Source organism: Camelus dromedarius, chromosome 19 (assembly GCF_036321535.1).
Source record: "Camelus dromedarius isolate mCamDro1 chromosome 19, mCamDro1.pat, whole genome shotgun sequence".
NCBI lineage: Eukaryota > Metazoa > Chordata > Mammalia > Artiodactyla > Camelidae > Camelus > Camelus dromedarius.
The window spans coordinates 4,784,747-4,811,540 of NC_087454.1; the positions used below are offsets into that span (position 1 = coordinate 4,784,747).

The 26,794-nt window shown below is 42.7% G+C and overlaps 1 protein-coding gene across 1 annotated transcript in view; it reads right to left on the minus strand.

The window, feature by feature from the left end:
• Positions 1–3,727: 3,727 nt before the first annotated feature.
• The window catches only part of BLOC1S5 (biogenesis of lysosomal organelles complex 1 subunit 5), a 54,947-nt gene continuing 31,880 nt past the window's right edge, over positions 3,728–26,794 (minus strand). Inside the window, exon 5 of the mRNA XM_031435222.2 lies at positions 3,728–6,663. Within this exon, the coding sequence (XP_031291082.2) occupies positions 6,532–6,663 (132 nt within the window). The 3' untranslated portion in view covers positions 3,728–6,531. The remainder of the gene's footprint in view (positions 6,664–26,794) is intronic.

Below are 26,794 nucleotides of genomic sequence, written 5' to 3' on the forward strand. Positions count from 1 at the left end.
GGGCGCGGCCTGCGGGGGAAAAGAGAAAAGAGGAAACCAGAACGAATTTCCAGACCTTCTAGACACAAGTATAGACCCAAAGGCATTTTATAATCTATGACATTAACTTGGATTAAACATAGAATTGTCCTAATGAATCAAAGCAGAAGACTGGACGCTGACGAACTTCTGTTTCAAATGAGTTCTGATTAAGAACTACAATAAGAGGGTGTCTTTAAGCTGGGTGTTAACACTGGTTTGAAACTTAGAACAGAGCTGCTTACAGAACATTCTGAGAATGTGGCCTTTGGTGTTGAAAGTTCTCATCTTTGGTTTCAGTCCAAAAGTGAATTTTTTTTTCCCTGCATGACTTAATAATAAGGCATTCAGTCAACGAGGGGCTGCCTGCCTATGAAAAAGCACCGTGCGCCTGCAGAGTGCTCCCCAGCCCCAAACATTCTTCACATTTCACTGTCACTGGCGAGCCTGTTCCTATTCATCCCTAGGGGTGAGCTCCCCTCCAAGGTTCCTGAATGCAGAATAGCTCAAGGAGGGCCCTTAGGCTGACTGTGACCTTGTGCTCTGTGGAAATAGAGACTCACTCACCACCCCACTAAACAGAAGCCAGGTTTATTTATGGAGAGAGAGGAGAGGGAGGGTGGGCACGGGGTCTGAAGGAGCAGAAGCAGAGGGGTTCGTGCCTCAGCCCTCACTTCAGTAGGAAACCAACGTGGACCCCTGGAGGCCCTTTTGGGGACACTAAGGGAAGCAACAGCACCTCGATGGTGTGGTCTTATCACCCTGAGCTTCCAGAAAAGAACGCTACGGCTGTCTCAGAGCAGAGTTTTTCCCTGATGGGAACCAAGAGCAAACTTGCACGGAACAAATTTTAGCTTGATTTCTCTAATTTCAGAGCTAACATCAAATGGTCCTTTATGGTCCTAAAGCAGGTCCGTTCACCTCCAAAATTCTTGTTCTCAACTACCTCCCACCTCTGGCTTCCACGCAGTGCAATCCTAGAATTCTCTCTGGGCATCCAACCTAAGCTGCATGCCATCCCCCATCACTGCCTGTCATCTCAGCCTATTTTGTCTACATAGCACTGGTCACATCTGAAGTTATCTTGCATAACTGTTTACTTCCCTGCGGCCCCGACCGACCGCAGAGGGCAGGGGCTGTGTTTTGTTAAATGCTGCTCCATCCTGACGGTAGAACAGGGTCCGGCTTAAAGGAAGCGCCTGAGAGCGGGGCTGGGGGGGAGTGAATGAACACATGGAGGGTCAAAGGAGCGAATGGAGGCAGTAAAGAAGTGGAGCAGGAAATTCTAACGTGTGGGATGTATAAAATAGAATAACAAAGAAAAGGAGAGAGAAGGAAAAATGAGATCAGTTTGTTTGCAACCTGCAGTCACCTACTGTCTGCCAGCTCTCCCAGCCACTCCCAGGCCACCCAGCCCTCCCTCAGGGATAAATCCCCAGACCTGCTTTGAGAGACATCCAGTGGCAGCGTGGTCACAGGGAGCTAGTTCCCTGACGATCTTTTATTCAGAAGGGCTGAGGATGACTAAACTCACATTTGTGGTTCAACTATAGTTGAGCCCGGACAAATGTATAATGACCTGTATCTCAACCAGAGGGGACATCCCGGCCTCTCTGGGAGGAAGAGCAAAGTGGAGAAGTGTGTGGAGTGTAACATGGTCTGGGTTCTAACCTCTTTGTTTGCTTTTGAATCTTTTAACACTTAATATCTGGGGGCCAAGGTTCAAAAAGGCTGTAAAGTGAGCTAAATCTTGTGATCAGACAAGATTTTTCACAGAAAATTTTAATAATCAGAGAGAATCAAGGATGAATCTGAAACTTGGAGCGTCAATGCCCAGGAGAGCAGTGGTTTCTGTGAACCATTACGGGGAATTTAGGACAAGCTAATTCAGGGGATGAAGCTAAGCATAATTTTGAATGAGCTGAGCTGTAGATGGCAGCAAGACATCCTACAGAGCCTGCAGCAGCCTGTGAGGGAGCCAGTGAAAAGGACAGCGAGAGACACAAGCAGGAACCTTATATAAAATCTGGGTTATGCCCCGGGGTACGATGGAGAATATATATCTGAGCTTTGTCCCCAGCTCCAGGCACAGAGATCCAAAAACCCTTGGAATTTCCAGAGTGACAGGAGTGTCTTTGTTATGCTAATGAGATGACTCAAGGTGGGTCCCTAGAAAGTTTCTGGATGAGGCTGGTCACCAGAAACACCAATCACTTGATTAGAGGGTTGTTATTTTGGACCAGCTCAACTTCCAGGAAGGCGGACTGGAGATGGAGTTCAATCATGTGGCCAATGATTTAATTAATCATGCCTACTTAATGAGACCCCCCCTCCCCAAACCCCTGGAGCTTCCTGGTTGGTGAGCACATTGACGTGTCCAGAGGGTGGTGCACCCAGATTCCACAAGGAGAGGCAACGAAGCTCTGTGCCTGGGACCCTCCCTCCGAGTCCCTGCCCAGGCCATCTCTTCCCTTCGGCTGCTCAGGATTTGTATCTATTACGATAAAACTGAAATCATAAGCACAGAGTTTTCCTGAGTTCTCTGAGTTATCCCAGTGAGTTACTGAGCCTGAGGGGGACCCTCACACTTACAGCCAGTGAGTCAGGAGTGAGGGTGCCTGAGACTTCCGGCTGCTGTCGGGAGTGACGGCAGTCTCGTGAGTGTGACCCTCACTCTAGCAGCTGGGGTCAGACTGTGCTGCAGGACACCCACTTGGGGCGCACATGGAGCATTTACACGTTGCCTGTTGTGCGCACACGTTTTACACAACAGTTGCTAAGGTGCATGGGACCTTTAGACACCTAGCTCCAAATGGAAGCATTATTGAATTTTGTATTTTCTCTCTCACCGGTCTGAGCCACTGACATGATGGGTGAGGAGTTTGCATACCTTTTATCCAAGAAATACAGCGTTAGGATGATCACCCTCCTTGGGGGACAACCACTTAATCAAAAAGGAAAAAAGCTTGATCTTGAAGCTTTAATATGTAAAAGTACAGACTCTGAGGAAATACAGGAAAACTTAACTCTGCTTAACTCCTAGCCTCTTTATTCCTTTGACTCTAAGATGCCACTGATTTTTAAGATGATGAGTTAGTAACAGACCTTTGGGGGGAGCGGGGTGGGGGAGGAAAGCAACTCTGCCATGTTACGCATAGATATCCTTTGTAAGACGCGATCCGTTTCAGAATTGTAACATGTGAAGAAATAATCACGTGCATCTTAGGTTTGAGGGAATACGGTAATACAGTGGTCATTAAGATTGTCTTTGCTTCTCTTTAACTTTCAGATGAGTTGCCTTAAATGTGTTCAGTGTAATCATTTTTTCCTTAATCCATTTTCTGTTCTAAAATATCACCCTCTCAAAGCCTGTTTGTAGTAACACGTCTACACTGATCGGGGGCAAAGTGGCTGAGATAAGACAAGGGCCTATTTCATTCCATTCTAAGCCTTCTGAAGATAAACAAAAAGATGCTGAATTCATCACCTTAAGTGAATTTTGGGAAATCACTCTTCACTGATTGTACGCTAGTACCTTCTGCACTGACAGAAATCAGTTTGTCTCATACGTGCACACACTCTGCAGGCCTCCCGTGGAGTGAGCAGCATCACTTCCCTGCTAGGTCCTACCTTTCTACGTGGAGAAGATGACTCAGAAGACCCCCTGGGACTTCTGGATGGCCGCCTCCTTTCCCACCCACCCTCCAGATGGCGGCCCCAAAGGAGGCAGTGCCGCAAAATCCACAGTTCTATGTTTAGGGCTCTGTGCACTAAAACCCCTCGTGGCACTAAGTGGATGTCATGCCTTTCTGGCCTCAATTTCTCTGAGTTGTCTATGGCAAGTCAGTGAACTGCCCCATGCAACAAACTGGCCACTATGGAGATCAGATGACTAACCTCAGTCTTAACTAGACCAAGAGGCTAATGACAAAGATGCTTCAAGCAAGGTGCGCAGCCTGTACTCAGACCAAAGCAACCTGGAGCTAAGCCTCACCTCCACTTGCGAAACTCTACTGAGAGGATGTTGTGTGAGAGCCAGGAAACGTAGCTTTTATTGAGGTACGACTCACACTCCTATGAGCTCCCGCTCTTCAGGGGATTTAAATAACCAACAAACCTATCCACATATTAAGAAAAAGGAATGCTATAAAATCCAGAGGGATTTTTTTTAGGTCACCTAGCACAACACCACGACAGATGTTTGATCAATGCTTCTGGGGATGACACTGCTTAGTTTATAACTGACAGAGCAGGAGTGGCTGAGGGGAAAGAGTAGGCTGTATTTACACACAGGGTCGTGAAGGCACTTACCGTTGACAAGGGGGCTTTGGTGTTGGAGTCGTAAATCACTCCGCAAACATCAAGGGTGCATCAAGGCTCCAGTAACGCAGCAGCTCTGACATCTGCTCTGAGCCCACGTTGAAGAGGAAGCTCTGTGACCTTGAAACAGAACTCAGATTCCCTGCTCTGCACTGTGCTTGTTCCCTCAGATGAACGAAGGTCATTAGCCCTCACACGCTGCACAGGACTGGCAGTGTAAGTGATTTATAGCAGAGTATTCCACTTAGTACTAAAACAAGCATTCCTTTATCCCTGTTTTAATTATGACTCTAAAAAATTCTGAGACAAGGATGGAAATCTTCATCAGAAACTGACAATGGAAATTGTCAAGGGTGCTGCCCACCTGGTGCATCTAATGTCTCGAGCTGGAAAAGCCTGCAAAGCAATGTGTCCCATTTCAACATCTAAAGGCAAGTGTCTGGGGAGGGTACAGCTCAGTGGTGGAGCGTGTGCTCAGCATGCACAAGGTCCTGGGTTCAACCCCCAGCATCTCCATTAAATAAGTAAATAGATAAATAAATAAAGGCCAAGTGTGGTGAGCAGAACAGTTAATATTAGTTTCAGGTGCTCTTCAGGCAGCTCAGAACAAGCAGGTCCAATCTCCGAGACACCTTCAACTGCATCTCTAGGTTATCAAAGCCACCCTTGTGAGTGAACTATGTCTCAACCAGGGAGAGGGTGATTTGTAAGACAACCAAACTCTCATCTCCATAGAGAACAAACTCACAGTCACCAAAGGAGAAAGGAAGGGAGGGATAAATTAGGAGTTCAGAATTTGCAGATACCAAACACTATATATAAAACAGATAAACAACAAGGTTCCACTGTACAGCACAGGGAACTACATTCAATATCTTGTAATAACTTATAATGAAAAAAGGATATGAAAAAGAATATATATGTATAACTGAATCACTGTGCCATACACCAGAAACCAACACAACACTGCAAATCAACACTTCCATAAAAAACCAAACCAAACCAAACCAAACCCCTCCTCTCGTCACACAATCGTGTATTTTTTAACAAAAGCAACCGAAATGAACAGATTCTCCAAGGTGAGTGGCTTGCATTAACATTAAAAAAAATCACCTCTCTGGACATTCTTCCCTGAGGCATACACCATGAAATGTTCTTCACAGGACTCAGGAATAAACCCAGTCCCCTGGCTGACTTAGAGCCCCGGTTTCTGTTGACAGCAAGGGCCGGGCACCGGGAAGCCACGGGCTGGCCGCCCCATCCCTCTCTGCTCTCCGGCGGCGGCGTCTGCCAGGTGTAGCCCCGACGTCCAGAGCGCCTGGCTCCCGGTCGCATCCTGCCTGTTATCTCTGGCAAACAACCACCCTGTGCTTCCAGAACAGGCACTGGTGATAAGTTATTCTCAGCCGGCTCTGCCAAACGTCTTTCTGGCCGACGGACGGAGGAAGACCATTGTCGCTGGCTGTTATCTCTCGCAGACTCCGCTTGGCAGATGTGCAAATCCAGCCCTCTGGTGTGGAAACCAGGCGCTCGACTGACTCTGGATGAGTCAACACGTTAATAAACAAAAGCCACGGAGGAAATAGCGACCAGTCTTGCAAACAAAAAAAGAAGCAGGTTGAGGTTTACTGGATGCCGGGATGTTTGTCCTCCGCGGCGGCCCCCGCTTTATCTCACTCCGCAGCCTTCCTATCAGAGACACGGGGACGTTAGCAGTTCATCACGTGTGCGGTGGTGGCGATGTCTGTGTGTTACTTACGCAGCACGGAAAGTATTTCTTGGTGCTGTTTTCTTCAATTGTGAGTTTCTGCCTTTGTCATTCATCTCCCCTTTGGTCAGACCGCATAGTCAAGGAAGTCCTCAGTCTCCCAAGACGTGAGGGTCTCCTGAACTGATCCTCGTGCAGTCAAGGAAATCACACTGGCTGTGCTTTTGGGAGAGCCCGCAGGAGATAAGGATGGCAAGCTTTCTTCTAAAGCAGACGGAGAAGCAGGCGGGAAGCCTTGCTCGGGGGAAGGGTCTGTGTCTGGAGCACAGACACAGGGCAAGGTGGGCGCCCACTGGACCTCGTACACCGTGTGTTCCCAGCAGACGTGGCATCACGCTGGAAAAACCGAACACTGGGCACAGGAACCAGGGACCTCTTGGCATCTGCACAGGTGACACGTGGGCTAAACACCAGGCCTTGGTGGTTCAGCAGGAACCACGGGAGATGAGAGCCCAACCTTGTGAGATGGCGGGTCCAGGTGGGATTCGTGAGGACATGGTGGGGGGGGCGGGAGGCAGAGCCCTCTCCAGTCTCCTGACCACCTTCCTCTCAGAGACCTAGGATGGACAAGAGTGGTGTCACACGGGACCACAGGGGAGATGGGACTTCCGTGAGTGACTCAGGGACATCTGGCGTCACCTGGTAGTGACAGAGTCATCAGAGGGTGGCCAAACCCCTCACTTTCCTTGAGAAAACCCTGAGTTTATCTTGGCATATGTATTAATAACACCTTTTTTCTTGCTCACAAGGGTCCCTGTTTGGACGATAAGCCCCTTGTCAGTCCACACCCCAACGGGGCTCAAGAAAAGCTCTCCTGCTGCTGCGGCTGCCCTCACAGGGCCACTTACCACCTGGGCTTTTGTTTGATGTGCTTTCAACAAACATCTGCTCAGCACCCGTGGCAGGCCGGCCGCCGTGCCAGGCAGAGAGACAAGAACAGGACTACGAGGGCCAGATGCAGGGAAGGTGGCCGCCCGTGCTCAGCGCACAGCAGAGGCGCACACAGAACAGGACCTGGGAGCCGTCAGCTTGGTGAGGAGGTGCCCGCCCCCTTGGAGAGGTATCCGGGGTTCGTGCCGTTAACAAGTGGGGATGGTGGTGGTGGCGAGAGCCGGGCGAGCAGGCAGGCAACCACAAATCCACGGACCAGATGAGCTGCTGGCTGTGCTTCCGGGAGCCCCCAGCACCGGCGAGCAGCGTGTGAGCAGGACAGGCAGAGACACCCTCGCACTTTCCCCTCAGGATGTGCACAGCTTTTATTTCCAGCATTTACTTCTACCAGTGCTGGGCTACTACCAAACATATAGAGTAACTCCACTCCAAAGAGCTAAGATCCCGGCATGGAGCGCAAGCTGAAGCAGGAAACGTCTCCCCCGATTCTGCTTCCTATTCCCACTGGCAGGGAACCCCTCCTCCTCCTGGCCGTCTTCTCCTCAGCCTTCGGCACTGATGCAACACTGAATAAGGATGGGTTTTTCTCGCCATCTTGTTCAGTAGCGGAGTGAACGTGCCTGCACTTTTCAGCCTTGCTCATGTTCACCTCCTTTCTCCCTAGAACATCCCTGAGCCGCCTTCATTTGTTGAAAAACCAGTCACACTTTGACTCAATTTACATCCTGACTCCTTAAGAGAAACCAATCCTGGTCCTAGGAAGCAAGATCGCTCCTCATTCATCTTTTTCTTTTTTTTAATTGAAGTCTAGTTGATTTACAATGTTGTGTCAGTTTCTGGTGTGCAGCATGGTGATTCAATTATACATACATATACTTTTTCATGTTCTTTTTCATTATAGGCTGTTACTAGTTATTGAATGGAGTCCCCCATGCTCTGCAGCAGGACATTGTTGTTCACATTTCATACACATTAAATGCGTGATTGTGTCTAATTCATTACAGAATGTATCGGCAGCATTACCTGATAGAGAACATCCTGTCGTTATGGGTTTTGACAGGACAGTAGGGGGCAAACAGACTTTCGAGTGTGCAGGTGTCACCTGGGTCACCGAGACTCGTTTCTTCCCACATCACTGAGGTAGCAAATGACCCAGGCAAGCTGAGTAATTTATCCAAGATCGTACAGCCAGCTAGTGGCACAAGCAGGTTTTCTAATCGGTTATCACACTTCCCAGAGCGCTGAGTTCCTTCTTCCATGACACGCTGGTTTTGTCATCCAAAAGCATCTATATGTGAGTTGAATTTCAAGTACGTTTTGACAATGGGAAGGAAACGAGGCGAGAGCATTTGAGTTGGTAGGACTTTCCAATCATGAGGTATGGCTGGGAAAGAAAAGAGGCGTCAGGGCAGGAATGGGTTAATTGGGTGAAGAAACCGACAGACTGTTCTGATAAGAATGAAGCAGAAAGCAGACAGGGGACGAAGAAGAGCTGAGGTCATCCTGTGAAAGCCCCTCGAAGCAGGAAAGCGAGGCTCTTGTTCTGCTCTCTGCAAAACGAGCAACCCTGTGCTTCAGTTGACAAGGTGATTTCGTACAACTGACCGTAATACCGGTGCAGCTGGGCGGGAGCAACGGAAGGGAGGCCGCGGACCGTGCCACGCCCGGCAGTGGGACCAGTGGTAAAAACAGGTCAGGATGAGAAGGGATGGAAGGAAGGGATGAAGGCTGTCATATGAAATACACTCAAAGAGAAACAAGTCCACACTGTACAGCACAGGGAACTATACTCAATATCCTGTAGTAACTTATGGTGAAAAAGAATCTGAAAACGAATATATGTATATACATGTGTGACTGAAGCATTGTGCTGTACACCAGAAATTGACACAACATTGTAAACTGACTAGACTTCAATTAAAAAAAAATCTATGTATACATTAGAAAAAAAGAAATGCAAGCTAAAAAAAAAAAGATTCAGCTCAGGGTGTAGGAGAACCCGAAAAGTATGTAACAAAATGTTAATGATTTCAAATACCTTCTCAAAAAAAATAAATAAAAATTATAGAAATGTTGAAGAAAAAAATACAAAGAGAAATAAAAATTTTGTGGAAAATGGGCATTTTTTTCCAGACCCACAGATTTCATAAATGTAGGCTGTCACTGATTCTGTGCAGTACTCAAACTAATCATCGAAGAGCTCACAGTGTTTTTGTATGGGCTGCTCCAAACGTCATCACGTCTGCTGTGTGTCTCTAGGACACATCTGCCAGCACAGATGCCTGCTGGGGTCCCAGGGGCTTTCATGAGAGGCTCCTCGGATGTCATCTCAGCAGCATCACTTCTGAGCCATGTTAATTTGTCCATTCACATACTGATTCCCTCATCTGAGAAACACTTATTGAAATTTATGCTAGGAACTAAGGAAACAGATAAAAGACTTGGTACCTGTTGCCAAGAAGTTGCTTGGCTGCCTGATGGAATTCCCCAGAACCACTGCTGGCTCTTGGCTGTGCAAACATTAGATTTTTAGATTTTAACTCGAGATGATTCCATTTAGAAAAAGAAGCCTCACTACTGTTGCTCACTGAGGTTGCCACTCAGGCCTTAGGTACGAGCACAGGTCCTGCGACAGTGCCTGAGGAACGCCCGCAGCCTCTGCACGGGGACAGTGAGTTGGGAAGCCCCCCAAAAGACCAGCAGGACCCCCAGGCAGGGCCACTACTCTCCTGCCAGCACCGACCGGTTCCCTGGCCCAGCGGCTTTATCTCGCTCTTTGCCTCTGAAACAGCTTACTTCTAGGAAAGTGGAACTTACCCTAAGATTCTATTGGTTCCCTGAGCTAACTCCTGATTGGTCCATTTGTACCACCTCATTTGCATGGAGCTCACTCCTGGTTGGCCCATTTCTATCACTCCTGATCGGTCCATTTCTATAAAGCTCATTCCTAAATAGTCAACTTTGTTACACCTTATTTGCATATGATGTTGCAAAGTACAGACTGGCAGCCTATAAAAAGCCTTTGTAAACCTACAGACAGGGTTCAGAGCTTGGAGTGTTAACTCTTCTGGGCCCGTCAGGGTAATAAACCGGAGTTCTCCAACCCTCCGGGTGCTGCCTGGTCTCTTGCCCGGATCAGGTTGCTGTCACAACTGAGCTGTAACACTGAGCTGAAACACACTTTGCTGCAACAACAAGGCTGTGCCGCCTCTCCCAAAACGGCGTGAGAACAGCAAAAATGCTATCTTCGTGTTGAGCTTCAATCTTAATGGCGAAAAAGAGAGCTGAAGTTTGCTCAGGAAGGAAGAAGATAACTGCGTGGCTTCGGTGTGTTTGCTGGGATCTCATGTCAACGTGTGCTGGGGACGCAAGGGACACTGATACTCACAGGCACAGCTGTTTACAACTTAATGAAAACCAGATCACATCAAACCTCCAGGTCCTCAGTCACACGACCACCTTCTAAGTGCTCAGTCGTCCCCTGGGGCTGGTGGCTACCGTATCTCACAGCTCAGATACAGAACACTTCCATCATTGCAGAAAACTCTATTGGACAATGCTGGAAATGGAGTGGGTCTCCTAAGATGCTGGAAAGTTGGGGTTGCACAGGGGCCAATGGGTTTGGCTAACAACAACAACAACAAAAGGAATTACAATTAAATGTAATGAGATTTTGTTTTTCAAGTTCAGTTGGAACTTTTTAGCATGTAATTAAGCCAAACAATAATGACAGAAACGAAGTTTCTCCTGGCTTTGGGTGTTTGGATGACTGACTGCTTTGAATCTTGTCCGTAGGAGATATAAGATGCTGTGTCCCTGTGTTCAGCTGCCTGATGGGTCCCGGGCTCACTAACTGTAGATGTCATGCAGCTGCTGGCTGACAGAAGAGGCCTCGCAAAGCAAAGCACTGAAATTCATCCTGCACACTGAACAGACACGCCGTCTGCCTGCTACTGGATCCCACAATATGCGAGAGATCCCTTGTAACGAGAGGGTCCTCTTATTTATGTGACTGGACCCTTAACACGTTGATCGCCCACTGTGGATCGGGTGCTCCTGAGGAAACACAATTGTCACCCAGGTTTGGGTGATGTGGCGGTCACCGTGTTAAAGGTCTGCCCTTGACCTGGTCACAGGAGAGGACTCGAATGGAGTCCTTCTGCAGTGGATTTTGTCAAGTGCAACTTCTCTTGCTCACCTGGACACGGTATTCCATTTTACATTCCATTTACTTGCTCAAATCCAAGTCCACCTGATACACATGTCTCTTGATCTTAAAACATAAGAGGGAGGTACATGGGGGCAGTATTTCTGGAGTCACGTGGATAAACAAGGCCAATAACCCTGTCCGATTGGTACCTGGGGCTAAATAAGATTGGTCAGCGCTAGCTTATGACTTCTGTCTACCCTCTGGTGGAGGGACTCATCACTCGTTGGAGCCAAAGAAGGAAAGAGAAAGAGGAAAAGAAGCATGAATTATTTCCTGACTACCTCTTCAGTCCCTTCCTCCATCAGCTGGGGTTTGTTGTTCGTATGAGATGGCCGGCTTGGCGGGAGGAGAGCTGAGCCCCGTCATTGGTCTTTGCGCACCCGCTTTCCCGGGAACAGCAGGGGCCGCACAGAGGTGGGAGGGCTGCCCGGCCACAGCTTTTCAGTCTGAGCTGACGGGGCTATCACTCTGGGTGCAAAAAATGTGATGAGCTTTGCTGCCCGGGCAGGTCTGGAATCCATCCCTTGGCTGTGGATAATACCCAGTGATTCAGAGGAAGTCCTGTCCACTCTTCAAAGCGGACCTAGCCAATTGTGTAATGTTATTCTGGGGCACTGAAGGAGCCAAAAAAGAATGGAGACTGGGGAGAATTCTTTCCTTGGCAATGGTCAGCTTACATCCTGCACCCTCAGGTCTGATTATCCTTATCTTTTCTTGCATAACTGCAAATGTTATGACGGGACGTAAGTGACCAGACTTCCAAAAAAGAAAAAAAAAATATTCCAGCCACAATCTTTGACTCTGTGACTGCCTGTGGCGGTAAATTCCTTAGACTGGCCACATGCTGTGTGAAAAGCTATTTCCTTTGATTTGTTCATGTAGCAGTTCTTAACTCCATCAGGTGCCCCCTGTTCTGGCCTTGTTCAAGGCAAAAGAAAAGTCTGCTCATTCTGCATCACCTCTTTCGTGTAGGCAGATTCCAGTTAATCTAAATGTCCTTTAATCTCTTTTCTCATATTGCTCAGTGATTTTTAAAAATTAATTCCTTTTTTAAAGCTAGCTTTTAAAAATAATTGAATAAGTAGTACAAAGACCCGATGAAAATTATTTAAGCACTGCAATGAATAGGAAAAGCATCTGCCCCACTGCAGACACTTGTCTCCCCAGCCCCATCCCCCATGCCAATCACGTGGGGTAAACTTCAGAAATACCCAAACCCACCTGTGTGTGCATTTCCTCCTTTTAAAGTGCATTTTCACGTAACAATGTATTTTGGAAGATCATTCCAGTTTGTCATGGAATAGAGCTGCTTCGTCTTTTTTCATGGCTGCACAGTATTCCAGTTTGAATACGTGGTAATTTATTTAACCAGTTCTACACTGATGGACAGGTACGTTTCCAGTAGTTTACTCATATGTGAAAAGCTCCAGCAAAGATCTTTGTATACGTATCTTCCCAGAAAAGCACGTACATTTGACATGCTGACAGATATTTCCAGGCTGCCCTCCAAGGAGATTGCTTTAATTTATACTGTTACCAACTGTTTGTGAGAACCCTTGTTCCCTGCTTCCTTGCCAACACAGTCTACTGCAATAATATAATCTTCCATCAAATGACAATTCTACATAAAAAAACGCACACAAAGTGTAGGGACCCCCAAATACGCTTTGGGTCCTGACACTGAGCCTCCTACCCTGTCCCTTGTAAAACCAATGTCACCTACATAAGCCCCAATATCTAACAGAGCAAAACGAACAAGATGAAAGAAACAGAATGGGATACGTGACCAAACCAACTAGCTCCACCTAGAGGCCACTGGTTTTCAGGATCGCCAAGTTTGCCAAATACTCTGTACCAGTAACCATGTGCGTGCTTTTGGCGGGTGGAGGTAATGAGAGGAATCCATAGTTTTCGTCAGATCCTCAAAATGGTCTGTGACTTCTGCCGAAGAAAGCTAAGAATCAGCGACTTAAATCATAAAAAAACAGAAAATTAAAGGTGTATAAAAATCCAAGTGCCTGATTTTATGACAATGTAGATAAACTAAATAACACTGTAAACTTAAACTGTTAATACATAAAATAATGAAATCATGCCAGAGCATTGATTCTCAAATTTTGGATTCAAAAAATTCCTAAAACAATGTTTGTGGCCCAATGTGGTTTTGTCAGAGTTCTATTGTATCAAGTAGAGATGTTAACAACGAAAACCCTTAATATGTCTTGTCATCAATTCATACGACTATTTTAACATTAAATAGTAGGAAAGATATAACAGAGTAAAAGGCAGTCCTTTAAGCTGAATAAATGTAACTATTTAAAACTCCCTCCCCTGCCCCTCGTTTCCTCTTTCCACCATCAGCCCGAGAGTCCAAATGACACAGATGTCTGTGCCACGGGGGACCTGCTCTTAAATTCATGAAAGTCGGGGTTCCTTGTTACCGTCTTGTTTTTGGTCTGTGCAGCTGAACGATGCAGAGGAAAGAGCGCCAGATTCTGAGTCCTGGATTGGCCATTAACTGTAGTTAAATTACTGAATGCCTTGTAGTAACTTACAGTGAAAAAGAATATGAAAACGGATATATGTATGTTCATGTATGACCGAAGCATTATGCTGTACACCAGAAACTGACACAACATTGTAAGCTGAATATACTTCAATAAAAATATATATATTAAAAAGAATTACTTAATGCCTCTCCTGAACTTCAGTTCTTACATCAGATGGGAAGAGTAGCACCTTTCCTGCCTACCTCCCAGGACTGACAGTTTCAAGTAAATACGTGGGCTGGGTTTTTTGTAAACTCTGATGTATGATACAGCTTTAAAGTCAATGCTAGGTTTACTCAGCTAGAGAGGAGTGAGGTCAGGGCCCAGCCCCACGACTCTCTGGCTCTCATTCCGTCCTTAGTCATCATGAGATACTCCTTCCTAACACAGTCCAGTTACTACTGTTACTCGATGGAGAGGGTGTGGAGAACAGGGACCCTCCTACAGTGTTGGTGGGAATGTAGTTTAGTGCAGCCATTGTGGAAGAATATGGAGATTCCTTAAAAAATTAAAAATAGAGTTACCCTACGACCCAGCAATCCCACTTCTGGGCATATACCCTGAGAAGACTCCAATTCAAAAAGATACCTGCACCCCAATGTTCATAGCTGCACTACTTACAACAGCCAAGACACGGAAGCAACCTAAACGTCCATCAAGAGATGACTGGGTGAGTTGTGGTCTATATATACAATGGAATACTACTCAGCCATAAAAAGCATAAAATAATGCCATTTGCAGCAACATGGATGGATCTGAAGATCATCATACTAAGTGAAGTGGGCCAGAAAGAAAGAAAGATGCTGCATGATATCACTTACATGTGGAATCTAAAAAAAGGACACAAATATACCTAGAACCCTATAATTCACATGTCCACTTGTGTTTGTCTATGTTTGTTTGCAGACTTTAGGATTTCCCTATGCACAAATATGTATATGTGTACAATTTGTAACCACCATTTTAAATTTAACCATGTGTTGTGAATATTTCGATGTCAATGAATAGATTTGAACTTTATTTTATTAAAAAAAATGACACAAATGAACTTATTTACAAACAGAAACACACTCACAGACATAGAAAACAAACTTACGGTCACCAGGGAGGGGAGGGGGTTGGAGGGATAAATTGGGAGTTTGGGATTTGCAGATACTATTATGTATAAAACAGACAAACAACAAGGCCCACCTGTACAGCACAGGGAACTACATTCACTATCTTGCAATAGCCTATAATGAAAGAGAATATATAAATGTGTGTAACTGAAACACTATGCTGTACATCAGAAATTAACCCTACATTATAAACCGACTACACTTCAATTAAAAATTTATTACTGTTATTACTATAAACCTTATGTTTTAATTCTGACCACTGGCTGAACATCAATAGTTACTAGTCATTTGCAAGGCTCGGGCTCCTCTGACACGCTGGCAGTACCTACACCCACAGAGGACAGCTTGCAGGTTAATAAGTAAAGGATTTGCTCAGGGAACATTCAGCTCGATTTCCTTTTTGTCTTCAGGTATTAACTTTTGTAAGAAATTATAGACCTATTAGCTATAACCGCCAGGCTATATTGCTAAGAAAGATGACTGGGCACTATTGTATTCAAACTGGACATATATTATTATCTGGTGACAATATAAAAATGGGGGAAAATGGGATACAAAATTTACAACGTCAAGTCTTTCGAGCAGTGCAGTCAGTTTACTAAATCTTTGTCTCTGCACCTGGTGTGCTCAGGTGCCCGGTGCCTGTGATGCTCCTAGTCGTTGAAGGCTAACCAACTCTTGGTATTTAAAAGGCTGTAACATATCCGACTGAACGGCTACGTTACCAAAGAAATAATGTTGATAGAGGAAAACATGAATAGCATCTATCCTTAAATTTACATGGCAGCCATTAGGATTTAGGTGCCTCACGGACGTGCTGATTTCTCACAGCTGGTGATGTCCCTGTGCGGTCGTGAGAGCGGCTGTTATGGTAACTGGGCTTCATAGAGCTGGCTGACTATTGTCTGGAGCCAGTCCGGGGAGTGAGCCAAGATAAGAGCCAAAAATGATTCCACGGATACAAACCGGAGCCAGAGCAACAGGAGCAACTGACTTCAGGCCCCAGACACATCTGTCCTCCCTGCGTTCCTAAGCTAGGCCGAGGACCACCGAAGTGTGGCCGCAGCGGGCGCCACGGGAGGAGCCACGTGCCAGGACCCTGCCCGGCCCCCTCCCACCCTCCAAGCCCCCGTGGACACAACCCCACAACCACTCGTGCTTTCCACCCACCACAAAGTCCGCGCTGGCGTGGACTCTTCCCCAGGCGTCCTTAGTGTCACCTAATACTTTTTAATGAAACAAATGGACCCATTTCCATCTACAGTTTCTCAGTTTGAGTCTCTGGGCTTCAACAGAGCTGGTGGGAGTCGAAAGGAGATGATGCTGAGTGGCAAGGATTCCTCTCACACGGACACGTGGCCACGTGGAGCCGGGAGGAGGCTGCCAACCATGCTGCTCGGCCAAGTAAGGGCCCAGCTGAACAGAGGGACATCTTTAAAGGGAGAAAGTCTCAATTTAGCTATTTCCACTGTTTCTGAAGGATTGTATCAGAAATAAACAATCTGAAATGACAATTTCACACGACATTTTTAGAAGTTATGTATTTCGTTAAAGAAAAATGTCAAACAATTTGATTTGATGTCTCTGAGTGAAAAAGACACTAAATCAATACCTACCTACCCTTCCAGATAAGGAGAAGGTTTATGAAACCCAGGCGAGCCGGACCGCAGTCGACCTTTCTGGGAAAAGCTTCCGGAGACGGCTTACACAACCTCCCTGAGTAACGTTACAGTGTCTCCAGTCCCCTCATTCTGCTGTCACCCCCTGTGCCATCTGCACACGGTATATTATAGGTTTTATTTACTAGGGAGGCTATATCTACACAGAGTCCAATATTCAGATGGAATTTAAAACAGGCGATCCCCTGGAAGTTTCCGGACAGATTTATAATTGGCCTCACGTAGGCTCAACAGCCAAACGATGATGCCCGATTTTGTCTCAGTACACGAAGAAGAAAACCTGTGTGCGCATCCCTGGTGAAATAATTTACTGCAGTTTCCCTTCAGATGAGAATTCCAGAAGGTGGTGTCTAAATGTTAATCTTAATTGCCACTTTTTTGCCATAAACCTCATTAGGCTATGCTGGTGATGCCCAAATGATTAAGGATCAGAGAAGACGTCTCTCGTGAATATTCACAACCCATATTCAAGATAAATTCACAGGTTCAAAAAGCTCTCACACCACTGCAATGCACGTTACATTCATTCTAGAAATACACATTTCTTATCTGAACAGTCTGAAACGGAGTCTCAATGTCTCGTTAGGGAAACAATGTCATAACTGAGTCTCGTTCCAGAAGCTGCAGGTGATCTTTGGGATGGTTCCCAGAAAGACAAAGACGAGCCCAAGGCCATCATCCCACAAGCACAGGGAGGCTCCCAAAGCCAAATAAACAACTCACCCAGCAGAGCCCCTCTCACTAACACCAAGTGGGCAGTAACTCATTTCTGCTGGTCACTGGATGCCAGTGAAGGAAACTGGAATGTCATGCCTTCATTCACAACACCGTCTCATGGAATTATTTTTTCCGGATTCCTTGGGAAGTTAAAGTATTCCAGAAGAATATCAGGAACTGTTGTTTCAGCCTGTTTGGTGAGTAGATAATTGCCTTCCAGCCCCATTATTTCAGGAAATGATGTGTGCGGCATTGTTCCTGGACGGGGGTAGCACCGTGTTTTAGTAAGAGTCGTACATGCTTATTAAACAAAACAAAACCAAAGCCTGCAGCCTAAGTCACTTCGCTGAACTCAGACTTTTTGCATCTGGTCTCTAGATAAGAGGCTGGCCCCAGACAACCTACCCACATACCAATCACATTCTTTTGAAAGGGTGTAAGCAGAACTTGTTTTGGGAAATGAGAAATTTCACCGATATTACTAAATGTGGTCACGAATAAGTCCAGTAAATTAAGTGCTACCAAAATGGGCTCAGCAGAGACCTATTTGAAAGGCTAGATTTTTCTCTAATTTGAGTCTGAATCAAAGACCAGCCTGGGAACTAGAATTGCAGCACATTTCATCCCCAGAAGTACCTTTGATTCCATGGAATATATTAGCCAATCTTCCTGAAATGTGACATCATTTGTGGTACCAGCTGGATGGGTGTGCCATCCAAGGATTTACAAAACTAGTATTTCTTTGGCTTTAATACGTGTTTTAGGATCATAGAAAGCAGTTTAATCCAGCTAAGTGCTCCAAAGGGAACTGCTATGAACTTCACTTTAAGAAGCTTAAACTACTTATGATCCTGACCTATGACCCTCTTTATGGGTGGATTACAAAGAGCGAATTCCCAATTGGACATCTAGAATCGACGGTGATGAAGATGATAGAACCGTTATAAAAAGCAAACGTTAAGTACAGCACTTATCCGTCAGGCTCCATTTAAAATATGTAAGTTAACTGATTTAATCCTCAAAACAAATTTAGGTAGGTTTGGTACTTTCATTACACCCCTATTTTACAGATGAGGAGGCACAGAGAGGCTGAGTAACTTGCCCATCTGTCACCTAATCAATAAAGGGCAGGGGTGGAATCTGAACTCCCAGGGAAGCCCTCAGCTAGCCCATCTCTCATGGTTCTCGGACACTTTTGTCTGATTCAGCGATGATACAACAATCTTATTTCCTCCTCATAGAGATTATTATTTGGATGGTTTGTTAATAAGATGATAAACACTGAAAATGTTCTAGTTAAGAGTCTAAATATTTTTGATAGAAACATCATAGTTCTATTCTAATTCAACTTTAGTTCCCAATAATTGCTGTAGAGAGATCTCATTTTTCCCTGGGGCGGAATGCTGTAGTCCTGAATGAGGTCCTTCAGCAGAGAGGAAGTGTTTCTGTGGAACATCTGTGACTAGCATTGTCATTCACAGGTTTACGGCTGTGTTCTCTTCAAATGATTTTGTAAAATCCATTACCAAATGTAGAATTGAACTACTAAGAAATACTCCAGTTCTGTCACATTACACTTTGAAAAATCAGGTGTAAAGAAATCCATGGACTAGTGGGAGGCAACGCTATCTCCAGGGCCACGTTCCAGGCCCCACAAGTTGAAACTCTGGATACATTTCTCAGAAAACAACAACAACAGCAAAAAAGAATCATTGAAAAGAGCGGCTGATGACTAGCTGATGTCATTACATGCTACTGGTCCTGCTGCCGGGACCATAATGTCTTGAGAGACCACAGTCTGTGGGCTGGAAGAGCCCTATCACTGTGCCCATCATTGTTTCTATCTGAAGATTTATTCCAAGTTCCAAACAGATGACCTGAATTTTTAGGGAAAAAAAAAAATTTGTTCATCAGGAGTCACTGCTTTTTTTTTTCCAAAGAGATGAAACTTCAAGTTTCTACTTTCATAGTACGTAGTTTATCTTAAAAGCTTTCCTGAGAGAAATAGCAAATATTATAAGTTGGGTGATGACAGACTAGAAACCTGATGGTGTAGGTTAACAATAACAGAATGCATTTACCTAACCTTTAGCCTCATAGTGAACTACCGTAAAACACAAACGTAAATAGCATGGGTAATTCAAATCTTCCTTAAACTCATGACTAGCCTTATAATATGGAGGGAACTTTCCTTTTTTTTAATCACACAGCACGTGTCCTAAGCATGAGCTATAAAACAGCATAAAAGACATTCTTTGTCCTTGAACAATTTAGTCTTCTGGGAAAGGAAATGGGAAATCCTTGACTAGGCGTAGGTGCTTAATAAAACCCCACAGTATTTTCTCCCTAATTAAATAGAAGACAAATATTTATCTGAAAGACAAAGATAGCTTTTTGATATCTTAAAATCTTTTTGATCTTCCTAACTAATACTGATGGTGTTCTCAAAAGAAAAAAAAAACATTCAGTCACTTGGGCCAACAATCATATGACTATATGTAAAAAAGCAACAGGGCTGGTTATCTAAATTTTATTGTCATCGGAAATATAAACAGTGTGTAGGTGTATCTATATACGGATGTTAAAAATTTCCACCACCTTAAATTCCAAAGCAAGATTCATTCTCTCCCTGCCCTGTCTAGACTAGGAACTGCTATTTTCAGCTACATTCTCAAAACTCCACGTGCAGGGTAGTAATTTTCCTTCCGACAGTCACACGTCTGAGTCCAGAGTAACCTTTCAGTAACACTTCCACTGTGCCACTTACACTAACGGTCTCATTACCTACAGGATAAGCACAAATGAATAAAGTTGGAAATGATGTGAAAACTGTCTGGTGACGTGTTTAAGTCCCTGTGCAACTTAGTGATGGAAGCATGACTAAAACCTAGGTCTCTTGACTCTGGAACCAGTGCACTTTCCAGTTTCCAGCCTTAGCTATCTCTGTTTTCAACCTCAAAAGAAGTCTGTTGATTATCATTTGAATTTGACAGCATTTACACCTATGTAAAGGGCAGAAATCAAGCTCGTTTTACTGTTTTTATCCTTACTATTTATCTCGGAAAACAAAGTGGCTGGACCACACATGCTCCTTAAATATCTTTTGAACTAAAATAAACTGAACCAGGTATTTTGCCATTCTGTTCACTCTCTAAATCCTACTGAACTAAGTTTTATCTTTACTACTGATCCTCTGAAGATAACTTACAAAGATAGTTCCTACTGGGAACTCCCTTATTTTAACCATAAGCTGATTGCTTGGTACACATGGTCTTTGACATGATACTGTGTAACATTATGGTCCTGGTTTTTCTATTTCATTGTCACATGCACAACTCAATTATAAATTCCATGAAGACACAGTGCTATTAAGGACCGTATTTTTCTTGGAATAAAAGCCCAGACCCACCACAATGCTTCAAGGAATAAACGCTTATCCAATTCTACTTCGGCTTTCATACCAGGTGGGAAAAAAATACCCTGACAAAGGTCTTTAATTCTTATTATTATTTCCCACCAGTTACCATATTTTTGTCTCTAAAAGTTAATTTAGAAGTTGTAACTCTAATTTGGAAAAAAAAGCCACCAAGAATTTTTCCAAATCCATTTAAAAACATTATGGGGAATGCTGTTTCTTGAGTGATTTTGATTACATGAGTCATAACCTAATGAACTGTGTGCTGTTCTACACATCAATATAAAGTCTGAAGCATCACCACAGGGGTTTCCTGTGCTTTCACTGCTAATAAAACTCTCATACCAGTTACATAATTAAAGAATCTGTATGTTTGAAATATGAAGAAAATCAGGAAACAATACAATTCTCAAAAGTATTCCTAACCCTCCAGGGACACTATATACATTTTGGTGTTTTTGTTTAGGATATAACTTAAATCCATTATCTCTTACACATCTTTGTTCATAGATGGTATGCACCCATCTACATAAAACTGCTTAGAGGAAAAGAAAGAACTCTGTTATCACAGTGACACCTGCTGGTTTTCAGCTATAAATTTTAGATCCCAAGTGAAAAACAGATTCTTTGGCGTCAACGCTTTTCTTAGCAAAATGAAATACTGTTTTCCGTTTTCATTATTTATTTGAGGCATAATTAATTTCAAAACAAATTTATTCAATACAACACTGACCACAAAGGGGTTCTGGTGTATAAGGCTGATTTCACTGTAATTTTATGAACTATTTTCCTAAAAATGATACATTTCCAACACAGCTGCTGAAGTGATTCAGAGGACATGAAATCAAAGATTTAACCTGCATCTTCTATTCAAACTCTCTACAGATTCTATTTTAAGAGAATGCATTATAGTAAACTTTAAAAGTATTTACAAAATTATTTCTTTGAAGAATTGTAATTTTAGCAATATGGACAATTTCATAAAAGTCAGGAATTTGATGTATGGTAGAGAAACTTTTTAACACAATCTAGCTAACCCATATAATTTTTTTCCCCTTCCAGTCTTATTGAGATATAACTGACCTATAACGTTTGAGTTTAAGGTGTACAGTGACGATTTGCTGTATGTCTATATCAGAAAATGATTACTACTAGTTAATATCTATCACATCATATTATATAGTAACAATTTTCTTATGAGAACTACCCTCGTAGCACCTTTCAAATATACAATATTGTTAACTAGTCATGACATGACACTACATTATAGTCATTACATCCCCAGAACTCATTAATCTTGTAACTGAAAGTTTGTACCTTTTGACCTCCTTCACCCATCACCCACCCCCACCACTCCTGCCTCTGGCAACCACCAATTTCTTCTTTGTTTCTATCAGGTTTTGTGTGTGTGTGTGTGTGTTTGTGTGTGTATTCTAGGTTCTACGTATAAGTGAGATCACTTAGCATTTGTCTTTCTCTGACTTATTTCACTTAGCATAATGCCCTCAAGGTCCATTCACACTGTCACAAGTGTTAGGATATCCTTCTTTTTCATGGCTGAATAATATTCCATTGTACATGTATATGTATATACACACATTTTCTCAGTCATCCATCAAGGGACACTTAGGTTGTTTCCATGTCTTGGCTATTGTAAAAAATGCTGCTATGAACATGGAGGTGCAGACTATTTCTTTCAGAGAGTAATTGTGTTTCTTGGGATATATATCCAGAAGTGGAATTGCTGGATAGTATAGTTAGCTCTACTTTTAATTTTTTGAGGAATCTCCATACTGTTTTCCATAGTGGCTGCACCAATTTGCAATCCTACCAACAGTGCATGAGGTTCAGTTTTTCCTGCATCCTCACCAACAGCTGTTTGTTACCTATCTTTTGTGCTGACAGCCATTCTAAAAAGTGTAAAGTGGTATTTCATTGTGGTTTTGATTTGCATTTTCCTGATGGCTGGTGGTGTTGGGCGCGTTTTCATGTACCTGTTGTTCATTTGCATGTCTTCTTTGGAAAAATGTCTATTCAGTTATACAAGTTCTTTATATTTTTTGGCTATTAACCCATTATCACGTATATAATTTGCAAATAATTTCTTTCACTCTGCAGGTTGCCTTTTCATTTTGTTGATGTTTCCTTTGCTGTGCAGACACTTATTTGCTGTAGTCCCACTTGTTCATTTTTGCTTTTGTTGCCTTTGCTTTTAGTTTCATATCCAAAAAATCATCACAAAGATAGATGTTAAGGAGCTTACCCACTATGTTTTCTTCTAGTTTTATGGTTTTAGGCCTTAATTCAAGGCTTAAATCCTTTGAGTTGGTTTTTGTATATGGTGTCAGATGAGAGCCCAGTTTCAGTCTCTGCATGTGGCCACCCAATTTTCCTGACACAATTTATTAAACAGACTTTCCCCATTTTATATTCTTGACTCCTTTGTCTAAACTGGCCATACGCATGTCACTTTACTTCTGGGCTCTCTGCTCCACTGGTCTGTTTTTATGCTAATACCATACTGTTTTGATTACTGTAGCTTGGTAATATAGTTTGAAATCAGGATGTGCCTCCAGCCTTGTTTTTCTTCTTGAAGATTCCTTTGTCTATTTGGACACTTTAGTGGTTCCAAATTTTAGGACAGTTCATTTTATTTCTGTGAAAAATGTCATTAAAATTTTGATTGGGATTGCACTGAATGTATAGATTGCTTTGGGTAATATGGACATTTTAATAATATTAATTCTTCCAACCCACGAGAATGAAGTATCTCCCATTTCTTTCTTCTTTGATTTCTTTCACCAATATCTTGTAGTTTTCACTGTACAAATTTTTCACTTCTTTACTTTTATTCCTAGATATTTTATTCTTTTTGATGCAGTTGTAAATGGGATTCTCTTCTTAATCTTTCTGATAGTTGACTGTTAATGTATAGGAACACAACAGATTTCTGTATACTGATTTTGTATCCAGCAACTTTACTGATTTTATTTAGTTCTAAAGTTTTTTGGTGGAGTCTTCAGGGGTTTTTTATAAATAATATCATATAAGTAGTAAAACTGCCTCTATCTGCCAATGGCACTGACTTCTCTTATAGTCAATTTTTTTTTTTCACTCATGGTGATAATATTTCTATGGAGACTAACTTTTCCATGTCTGCTTGGTCTCAACCAGACTTGATTTTCTTAAATTTAAGGGGGGAAAACAATTACTCCAAAGGAATAGTTGGAACCACATATTCCTCATTCGCTTCGATTTTTAAAACATCTAGGATTGCCTGTGCTGGCTGTGGAGTGGATTTGCTGGCCGTGGGGACTGGTCACACCGCAGGGGCTGCATCCTGTGCACTCTCCCCTCTTGCTTAAAGCAAATGCTAGCCCACCCGAACCTGGTGACTGTGCTGACTGTTCTCAGCGACCTGGAACCATGCATGGGTCTCTCCCCTGAAGTCGCATTCATGTTACGTTCTATCCTGTGGTGCAGCCTGACCATCCGGTAAATCGTGAAATGGTTCTTTTAAAAATAATCCAGAACAATTTAGAAGACTGAAATGTCACATTAAGGTATTCCCTGCTTTATGAAAGTTCACTTTACGCTGCTTTACTTTTATGAAATATCTGCATTAGCACCTGTTTTTGCTAACTGAAAGAAATCCAGAGGATTTTCACTTCCATGAAAAAAAGGCAAAAAACAAAGATGGCGTCCAGTGTGCGTGTTGCAGCCAGCTGCTACAGAGGCAGCATGTTCCCCCAGTGACAGGAGTGACACCACCAACCTCCTTCCTTGGGAACTAGACTCAGCACCTCAGCACTGAGCTGCCATAGCTTTAAACTGTGTCTGTGAGCATCTGTCCTTTATATCGACTTATTTTGTGCCTCAGTTAGCAAGATGTGCCCTACGGTCACATCCAAGGCTTCTTTGCTTTACACCATCTTGGCTTACAGAAGTTTCACAGTAGGCAAAACCTATGTTGACTTAAGGTTTGCGGTACACGAAGTGCTATTTAAAAAAAAAAAAAGAAAAGATGTAATTGTAAGGAAAAACTTTGAGATACGTCTGTACTATGGATTTTCATGATATCACTGAAGGAATCTTTTTTTTTTAAACCATAAAAGTAGTGTTTATCTGTTGTGCTGCTGCCGGCTCGATGTTATGGGCGCAAAACACTGTATTCGCTGTATTTTTACCATTTTGCTCTTTCTCTAAAAGAACAAAGTGAGTACATCTTGGTTATAAGAATGAAGTAAGATTAAATTACATCTAAGGCACTTAAAAGTACACGTAAACTATAAGCTGTGTTACGCAAGCGCAAGTATTGTGTTTACTTACCATAAATCCATTTTATTACTACAGAGATCATTTGAATCTTGACTTTTATGAGGCTCAAATGTTGTAGACTTACTAATTTATTGCTCTGTGGGGTGCATCACATTTGAAAATCTGTTTCTTTTCTCTTGCTTATGGAACCTAAGTATGAAAATACCAGAGAACATACTGTTTTGCTAATGTTGCCTGGAAAGTCACAAGCAAGCAGTGGTTCAGCAGTCATGAGAAGAGAGTATGTAAGATGACTGATTCCCTTCCTCCATTCGTTGTACGACCTTGAGTTGCACTGAGCCAATAAAATATTCATATTCACATTTTATTGGAATTGAAAATTAATGAAGTAATTATAAAACCTTTGTGAAGGATTAAGAGCAAGCTACTAGAAAATACATTTTCCCTAATGGTAGCTTCAAATATTTTGACTGAATTAATGTTTAAAATAATTTTCTGGTATTCTTCATCCTGAGATAATGACTTTCAGCCCCAAATGGCAAAAAAGAGCCCCTGGGGTAGAATTTCAGGAAAGGCAGCCATTATGCTAAATTCTAAAACAATAAAACCCTCTAACTTTTAATTTGCAATGGCAACCAGAACCCACTATGCTGAAACACATGGATGTTAAACAGAAGTGTTCAGATAGAAATCCTGTGTGTGACAGAAGCAACAAGAGAACTCACAATACATACTGGAGGCATTTGTGACTCCTCCCGATTTTTGTGGCTTTGGATTTAATATCACAGACCTAGTACTCCTTATCTACATATTCATAATAGGGACCTGGGACATTTCCACAAACTACAGTAATGTTCTAAAAAGAAAAAAAGAAAGAAATACAAAATGAAGTATTCAGATAAGGGTTACACAGGTTTAAAACAAAGACGACCATACTCTTCTTTGCTTTCATTAGCTTACAGAGAGTAGAAAGAATCCAACAGAAGTAATAGAAACAACCAAATTAGCTCACAGATAATAAGAAACCAACAGAAGAATAAAGAAATATATACCATACAAATGCTAACCAGCTGGTGTGGCCTATATAAATATTTCTTCTAAAAATATAGATTTTAAAGCAACATACAATGATTAGAAATAAAGGCCATGACTATAAATGAGTCAATTCTAAACTTGGAAGATAAACAATTCTAAACTTGTATGTTCCTAATAACAAAGCTCCAAAATATAAAAAAGCAAAAATTGACAGAATTACAGACAGAAATTACAAAATCCACTAGAGTAGGAAATTTCACATCTCAGAATCTGAAAGATCAAGTAGAAGAAAATAACAACGGTAAAACAGAGACAATTTGACCAATATAATTAACAAGTTTGGTCTAGTAAACACCCAACAATTGGAAAATATGCATCCTTTCAAGCACTAACACATTTACAAAAACTGATCATATTGTAGGTCACATGGCAAATCTCAACCTTTTAACATCTCAGTCTTAGGTGAATCTATTCTCTGACCACAATCCAATAAAGCAGAAATCATAAGAATGGAACTTAAAAATCTATGTTAGGAAATTAAAAAACCCCACATACATAAGTCAAAAAAGAAATCATGATGAAAAATGAAAAAATACTTAGAACTTAAAAATAAATATTTCCATAGCACTTTAAAAATGACAAAACAAAATATTTGATCATTCTAAAATAATCCCGTGAGCTATATAAAATTCATATTATTTCTGCTCAACAGCGTAACAGCAGAAATGTTGTATGTTATGTAATTACCAAAGTTGATTTTTATATATAAATAAAATATGTATCAAAAGTGATTTAG